Source organism: Corapipo altera, unplaced genomic scaffold, assembly GCF_003945725.1.
Source record: "Corapipo altera isolate COAL_440 unplaced genomic scaffold, ASM394572v1 201, whole genome shotgun sequence".
In the NCBI taxonomy this organism is placed as follows: domain Eukaryota; kingdom Metazoa; phylum Chordata; class Aves; order Passeriformes; family Pipridae; genus Corapipo; species Corapipo altera.
The window spans coordinates 968,146-975,799 of NW_020884940.1; the positions used below are offsets into that span (position 1 = coordinate 968,146).

The 7,654-nt window shown below is 67.0% G+C and overlaps 1 protein-coding gene across 1 annotated transcript; it reads left to right on the top strand.

Moving 5' to 3' along the window:
• Positions 1–107: 107 nt before the first annotated feature.
• On the top strand, positions 108–7,321 carry TINAGL1 (tubulointerstitial nephritis antigen like 1). The gene is made up of 11 exons (XM_027661224.1): positions 108–435; positions 1,175–1,238; positions 3,051–3,143; positions 3,238–3,352; positions 4,312–4,435; positions 4,554–4,704; positions 5,174–5,357; positions 5,637–5,682; positions 6,136–6,259; positions 6,703–6,748; positions 6,889–7,321. The coding sequence occupies exons 1-11, from the start codon at positions 123–125 to the stop codon at positions 7,027–7,029; spliced, it is 1,401 nt and encodes a 466-aa protein (XP_027517025.1). The 5' UTR covers positions 108–122; the 3' UTR covers positions 7,030–7,321.
• Positions 7,322–7,654: the final 333 nt, after the last annotated feature.

Genomic DNA, 7,654 nt, shown 5'->3' on the forward strand with positions numbered 1-7,654 from the left:
TGGGGGAGGGCAGGGCGGGGACTCGGAGGGGGGGGTTATGACCCAGCGGGACGGGTGGGTGCGGAGCGCAGGACCCCCGTGCCCTCAGTGCCCTCCCTCCGCAGCGGTGCCGGCGTGGGGACATGCCCGGGGACATGCGCCCGCTGCGGGCCCTGCTGTGCCTCTGGCTGGTGGCCCGGGCAGCCCTGGGCTCCCGGGTCCGCACCCGCCGGGAGCTGGGCCCCGGCTTGTACCAGAACGGGGTCTACGACGCCGGGGGGGCCTACTGCCAGCGGGGGGACGTCTGCTGCCGCGGCCGCGACGACGGCTGCACAGTGCCCTACCACGACACCCTCTGCTACTGCGACCTCTTCTGCAACCGCACCGTCTCCGACTGCTGTCCCGACTTCTGGGAATACTGCCTGGGCATCCCGGCCCCCTTCCCCAAAGCTCAAGGTGAGGCGTGCCCAGCCCAGCCGGGCAGGGGTCTGTGGGTGCTGGGGGGCAGCCCTGGGGTGCCCCATGTGCTGTGTGATGCTGCCGGTGCTCCGTGGAGTGATGGAAGCGGCACCTCACGGTCCTGCTCTTGCTGCGAAGCCGCTCCAGACTCCTCGGAGCTGCAGGAACTGACACAAAGTGTCCGGGATGGGGATGGGCTCCGAGGAAAACAGGGCGGGGAGCAGGCTGTGACCCCGCAGCCTGTTCCCACAGCAGGACGTGCCCGTGGGGCAGAGCGTGGAGGTGAGGGGGACTCTATCCCAGCTTGCCCGGTCATGTCTGGGGCAGGCGGATGCTGGCCTTGATTTAACCCTCCCTGCAGCTGGGGCAGGCAGGGCAGCCAGGGGCAAGAAGGGGGCACAGGCAGCCCCCCCCCAACACAGCACAAGGCTCTCTCAGAAGTCCTTGCAGAGCAGAGCCAGCTCCCGGGTACAACCAGCCCCTTTATCCCTGTCCCACCAGGCTGTGCACAGTTAACCCTCTGGGCACCCAGCCAGCCCTGTTCCCACCCTGCGCCGTGGGGCACGAGCTGACCCCCACCACAGCTTTGGGGGTGCCAAGGTGCTGCCTGGCACCTGCCTGGCTTCAAGAACCACACTTATTTTCCCCTGGGTACGTACCCCCTGGAACATGGGGGTGCTGGCACGACCCCTGGCACAGCTAGGCACTCACTGGGGCTCTTTCCTCTCCCACCCAGGCTGTGCCCGTGCCGGACTCAACTATCCCACCGGAGCTACGTACCGGGAGAACTGCAACCTGTGGTGAGTGAGCAGCTCTGTGCTCCCCGTGCCATGCGGGCACCTGTGGCGTGCTGCTGGCGTGCCACCTGCCTGGAGGAAGGTGCCAGGATCCCGTGGGTACCGCTGGCACGGCATGGGCACTCTTCCTGCTCGGAGGAAGGCGCTGGGGTCCCGTGGGGTCCTGCAATCAGCGGGGCTCAGCGGAGCGCGGGGCCCGAGCTGGGTGGTGGGAGCTGGTGCCAAATGCCTTTGTTCTGGCATTTTCGGAGCCAAGAGCCCAGGGCCTTGAGCCGCTCCCAAGTTCCAGCGCATGCCTGCGTGGGAGCCCTTGCTCCGCTCTGGTGGGATAACGCACGGCCGGGCTGGCTGCGGGCTCCTGACGCGCTGCCGGGGGGGATTTTGGCCACGCTGGTCCGAGCCCGGCTTGCCCAAGCCTGACGGGACGTGCCGGCAGCCGCGGCCGTGCCGTGCCAGCGGCCAGAGTCCGGCCCTGCCGCCTTCTCGGGAGCCCCAGGAGCTCGCTGCTTGAGCAGCGGGGGGTTTATCTGGGAACGCTGGAATTACTGGCATCCGGAGGTGGGGGATAGGGGAACCTGCAGGCGCAGAGCTGCTGCCGGAGACAGGGAGCGAGCCCAGGGAGCGAGCCCGGCGGGGCGATGCGGCAGATAAGGGCAATCAAAGGCTGCGTCTGGGGCGTGTGCAGGGCAGGAGCACGTGTGTGAGCATGTGTGTGCAGGCGTGTGCTGGGCTGCAGGTGAAAAGCCAGCCCGGCCCTCCCCGAAGCTCCGGTGCTGCCTGGTGTTTCTTTGGGATCGTGGTGTGGTGGGACGTGGGGCTGGAGGGGCCTCCTGAGCCCCAGGGGAAGGCCAAGGTGGTCCCCAATCCATGCACTTGGATGGATGGTCCCGGCTGCTGGGGGGGCATCTCTGACCCAGCAGTGCTCAGGGGGGATGAGGATCTTCTTCCAAACCCTCTTCCCCCGCAGTTGGCGCCTGGAGAGCAGGAATTTCTACACCACTTCACCCCAACCCTTGTCCCTGCCTCGGGGTCTGGGGGTGCTGGCAGGGGGCAAACCCCATGCCGGGGTGAAGCAGAGGGGGCTGCAGTGGGCACCCAGCTGGTGGCACCTTGAGGTGCTTCCATGGGAATTCCCAAGGGTCACTACCCCGCACCAGGAGCACTCGGGGATGGGGATGGAGGCAGAGCTGGGGTACAGGTGCTGCAGGCGGGATTGGGATTGGGGTGTCTGACGGGACAGGGCTCCGGCCTCGCACAGCTCCATAAAAGGGAAGAGTGAGCCGGGATCTGGGCAGGAGGGAGCATGCCAAGCATTGCTCACTGCACGGGGGGAGCACAGCCCGGGGCTCCCCAGGGGACCCGGCACACCCCCCAGCCCGCCCATCCCGGGGCTCCCCGTGGGTGCCACAGGGCAAACCTGGCCACAGTGTCTCACTCGGAGGGGCATCCAGCCCTGACTCCCCTCCCCGGGCTGGCGTCCAAGCCCCTCTCTGATGTCTGGAGCCCTGGCAGCTTTTCAGCTGATTTTCTGTCCCATGCCCTGTCTGCCCTCTGGGCTCCAGTGGGGGCTGGGGCGGTGGAGAACAGCCCTCAGGGTCACCCAGAGAGCTGCCCACACCTCCTGGCCCAGTCTAACCCTGCTCTGAGGTGCCAAGCTGTGCTGACCCCAGCCCTTGGTGCAGAAGTAGCCTTGGCCCCTCGCTGGCTGCCCACGATGGCAGGGGGTCCCCAGCTTGACAGGGGCAGCACCCACCCAGGGTCCCCCTGGTCACCCTGGGGACACTGTCCCTCATGTGCTGACTGTCCCCTCTGCAGCACCTGCGGCCCTGGTGGGCAGTGGCAGTGTGAGGACCACGCCTGCCTGATGGATGGGGAGCTGATCGACGCCGTCAACAGGGGCAATTATGGGTAAGGACCCGACCCCGGGAGGATGGGGAAGGGATGCTCCACCCCTCGGTGCTTTTTGGGATACCCTTGACCTGTGTCCCCTCCTCCCACGCAGCTGGAGAGCCACCAACTACAGCCAGTTCTGGGGCATGACCCTGGAGGACGGGATCCGGCACCGCCTGGGCACCTTCCGTCCCTCTGCCACCGTCATGAACATGAACGAGATGCACGTGAGTCCTCGGGTGGGAAACTGAGGCACAGCCCTGCCCATCCCACGGCTGGGCCCGGTGATTCCCCATCCCCTTGGCTGGTGATGTCCCCGCAGCGTCCCCACCCCTGGGCAGGGGCTGTGCGCCCGGGGGGGTGGCAGGGAAGGGGCTGTGGCGGGTGGGTGCCCCGGGCAGCCCTCGTGTTTGGAGACAGCAGCTCAGCAAATTCCCCGGGACAATCCCCGGGCTGCCAGTGTTGTTTTTAACCCCTCTCCTCCGTGCTGGTTTCCCATCGGAAAGCCGGCCCTGGAGCTGCTGAGTCGGCAGAGCCGGCTGCGCCAGCACTTCGCCAGTGGGGTGCCTCTGCCTGCACCCAAAATTCGGGGTGGGCATCACCCGGGGGTGCTGGAGGAGCGAGCATCGCGCACGGTGCACACCCAGCACCGCAGTCTTGAGCCTGAGTTTAATTTTAGAGGCGCTTCCTGCGCTGGACGAGCCGGGTGTCGTGGCCGTGTCCTCCCCAGGAAGGCTGAGCCGAGCTCGGCTGGGGCGGGGGCACCGTCCCCCCCTCCGGGGCGGAAAGGCCGGGCGGGAGTCAGCGGCCAGAGGCCACAATGAGGGGCTGAGTCACCCAGGGCTGGGCACTTGTGGTGGGCACCAAGGCCCTCGCTGGGGGGTCTGAGACAGGACACTCGGAGCTGCTGGGACAGAGAGGCCCTAATTTAGGGAAAATTGCGGGATCTGGCTCCTCTGGGATAAGGAGGCACCCAAATCCTGGTCGGCCTCGGCCGGGGTGATGTCCCTGTTCTGAGTGTGGGGTTGGTGTCCTTAGTGTCCACAGTGGGGCTGGGGTGGGGGACACTGATGCTGGTTGGGGATCCCCGCTCAGAGGATGCCCTGGGAGGTGCTGGGAGGGCTGGGATGGCAGGGGGAGGAGTGGGGGACCCTCGGGCTGAGCCCCCCTCGGCCGTGCCCCGCAGATGAACATGGACTCCAACGAGGTGCTGCCGCGACACTTCGATGCCGCCGCGAAGTGGCCCGGGATGATCCACGGGCCCCTGGACCAGGGGAACTGTGCTGGGTCCTGGGCCTTCTCCACGGCAGGTGAGGGGGACGGGGTGGGATGGGGGGGACGGTGGTGATGGGGACTAAACCTGCTGCTGGGGAGCAGAGCAGGACCCGGGGAGCAGCTGCCTCACCCTGTCCCCACACTCGCTCCCAGCCGTGGCCTCGGATCGAATCTCCATCCACTCCATGGGACACATGACCCCTGCCCTGTCCCCACAAAACCTGCTGTCCTGTGACACCCGAAACCAGCGGGGCTGCAGCGGGGGGAGGCTGGACGGGGCCTGGTGGTACCTCCGCAGGAGAGGGTGAGTGGGGATGGGGTGGGATGGGATGGGATGGGATGGAGGGCAGAGGGTGTTGTGAAGATGCTGTTGTGGAGATCCACTTGTGTGGGGATGGGATAAAGGGGTTTGAGGCTCTGGTTACCTGGGGAGAGCCCAAGAGGTCTCTGTGCTCATCCTGTCCCTGGGGCAAGTGGGGACTGAGGGCTGCCAGCCCAGGTGGGATGGAGAGTGGGGTTTGGGATGGGGATGAGAGTGGGAGTGGGGACCAAGATGGGGATGGAAGTGGGGTTTGGGATGGGGATGGAAGTAGGGATTGGGATGGGGATGGAAGTGGGGTTTGAGGTGGGATAGGAGTGGGGTTTGGGTTTGGGGTGGGAGTGGGGATGGGATTGGGTTTTGGGATGGGGATGGGATTGGGTTGTGGGATGGGGATAGGAGTGAGGGTCAGGGTGAGGGTGGACCCGTCCTCATGCCCTCGTCCCCGTCCCAGGGTGGTGACAGACGAGTGCTACCCCTTCACGAGCCAGCAGAGCGAGCCGGGCCCGCAGCCCTGCATGATGCACAGCCGCTCCACGGGCCGGGGCAAGCGGCAGGCGACGGCGCGGTGCCCCAACCCCCGCACCCGCTCCAACGAGATCTACCAGTCCACCCCCCCGTACCGCCTCTCCTCCAGCGTGAGTGCCCTGGGCCGCCGGGGCGGGGCAGGAGCCCTTTGCTGTGGGGAGCGGGAAGGGGCTGGGCTCGGGGCGGTTTACCTGGGAAGGCCAACTTTGGGAAGTTTGAAGCTGGGAAAACCCCGCCGCTGAGCCCCCGGGGGGAGCGGCTCCTCCGCCCCACCACCTCCACAACACCCACCCGTGGGTGCTGGAGCGCCTCTGCCTGCGCTCCCCGGGGGTGGGGAGGGCCGTGCCGGGGGGTCCCGGCCCCGGTACCACCCGGCTCTGTGCTTGCAGGAGAAGGAGATCATGAAGGAGCTGCTGGAGAACGGCCCCGTGCAAGGTAGGGGGGTACCCCACCTGCGCACCCCAAAACTGGGAGCTGCATTGGTTGGAGGGGATGAGATGGGGGGGGGGAAAAGCCGCTCTGCCTGGGGTAGGGGGGCTGGTGTGGGCACCAGGACCCTCCTCAGCTCTCTCCCTGCTCCGTGCTCAGCTGTGCCCGGGCAGTGCCGTGATCTCCCAGCCCCTGTGCCCGTCACGCTGCCCACCCCAGCGGGCACTGGTTGCTCATTAACTCCTGAGATTTAATCACCGTCTGGGCAGTTGGTTTTGTTTAACTTTACTTTTTTGTTTTAAACCACCTCTGAGCCCTTACATTGCCCAGGGGAGGATCTGGCTGCTGCCTTCCCTCGTGTCCCCGGTGCTTCTGTCCTTCGCCCTGGGGGATGTGGAGCCTCAGGAGCTCACCCCTTGGGCAAGGGACTATCCCCAGACCTTCTCTCCCTTCCCACAGCCATCCTGGAGGTGCACGAGGATTTCTTCATGTACAAGAGTGGGATCTATCGGCACACACCGGTGGCTGAGGGGAAGGGGCCAAAGCACCAGAGACACGGGACCCACTCAGTCAAAATCACTGGGTAGGTGGGGGTGGCATGGGGGGCTCAGAGAGGGGACTCAGGGGGTGCAAAGAGCTTCAGTCTGGGTGGGAGAAGTGTCCTCTTTGGGTGTCCCCGTCCCTGGTGCAGGGTGAGGAAGCAGAGGAGGGAAGGAGGGTGCCACAGGTGACACGGGTTTGGGGTGCTCAGCACCCTCAAAGGAGGGAGGAGGGTTGGAGGTGCAGACCCCGAGGCAGGGAGCAGGACCAGTTGCCCTGTGCCGGCATTTCCTTCCTCCTGCCGTGGCTAAATATACCTGCCTGCATTCCGGGAGAGGATGGAAGTGCCTCGGCCTGGCCCTGGGGACCTGCCGGGGTCAGGAAACAAGCAGGGTCAACACAGCAACACGCTACCACGGGGCTGGGAGGGGGGGATCCCACAGTCTGGGGGTGCCTGGGGACCCCCCTCACCGTCCTCTTCTGCAGGTGGGGAGAAGAGCAGCTGCCTGATGGCCAGACCCAAAAATACTGGGTGAGTGTTCCGTGTGAGTTTGGAGGGTGGGGGACGGACTCAGTCGTGGGGTGCTGCTGCTTCCCTTTGCACAAGTGGGATCCAGCTTGGGAATGAGGGGGCTTCAGTGGGCTGAGACACATCCCGTGCCCCCTCTGCAGACGGCGGCCAACTCGTGGGGCACGGCGTGGGGCGAGGACGGCCACTTCCGCATCGCCCGCGGCGTCAACGAGTGCGAGGTGGAGACCTTCGTGGTGGGGGTCTGGGGCCGCGTCAGCACGGAGGACATGCCCCACAAGTGAGCCCCCCGCTGCCCACGGCCCTCCCGCCCCGGGGCCCCCCCCAGCCCCACGCCCGTGTCCTCGTCCCCAGCACCGCAGCCCCTCCATCCCCTCCTGGGGGAGTGGGTGGGACCCCCCCCTCCCAGGCCGGGCAGGGGGCTGGCGCTGTCCCCTGGGTCCCCTTGGCGGGGGCTGCGTGTCCCCGCCGTGCTGACACAGCGGCTGGGTGCAGCGGGGCGTGCGGGGGGGGGGTGCCCCCGGGGGCTGCTCCCGTATCCCACGGGATTTACCCGCTAATCCCCCCCGCCGCCGGGCAGGGGGCTCTTCAAAGGCAGCTGCACCCCCACCCCTGGCGGGCACTGGTGGTTTCCCCCCCCCCTTCTCCCAGTGGATGGGGAGCGCTGCAGCGGGACCCCCACACCCCCAGTGTGGGACCCCCACAGTCCTGCCCCTCCATCCCTCCCCAGGCTCAGCCCTGGCAGGGAGGGAGGGAGGTGTAGAACAACCCAGCGGAACTTGGAGGAGGGGGTTTCTCTGAGCCCCCAGGGCTGGCTGTTGCCAGGTTGGGGTCCCCACCGTCCCCCCCAGCTCGTCCCTATGGTGCTATGGCCCCTGCCACCCCCCTGGGGACAGTGGGCACACGGGA

Excerpts from the sequence above, each read along its gene's own strand:
- TINAGL1 (XM_027661224.1), top strand. The coding sequence starts at position 123 with ATGCCCGGGGACATGCGCCCGCTGCGGGCCCTGCTGTGCCTCTGGCTG. Across the intron at positions 3,353-4,311 it reads TGAACATGAACGAGATGCAC|ATGAACATGGACTCCAACGA; the intron begins GTGAGTCCTCGG and ends CGTGCCCCGCAG. Across the intron at positions 4,705-5,173 it reads TGGTACCTCCGCAGGAGAGG|GGTGGTGACAGACGAGTGCT; the intron begins GTGAGTGGGGAT and ends TCCCCGTCCCAG.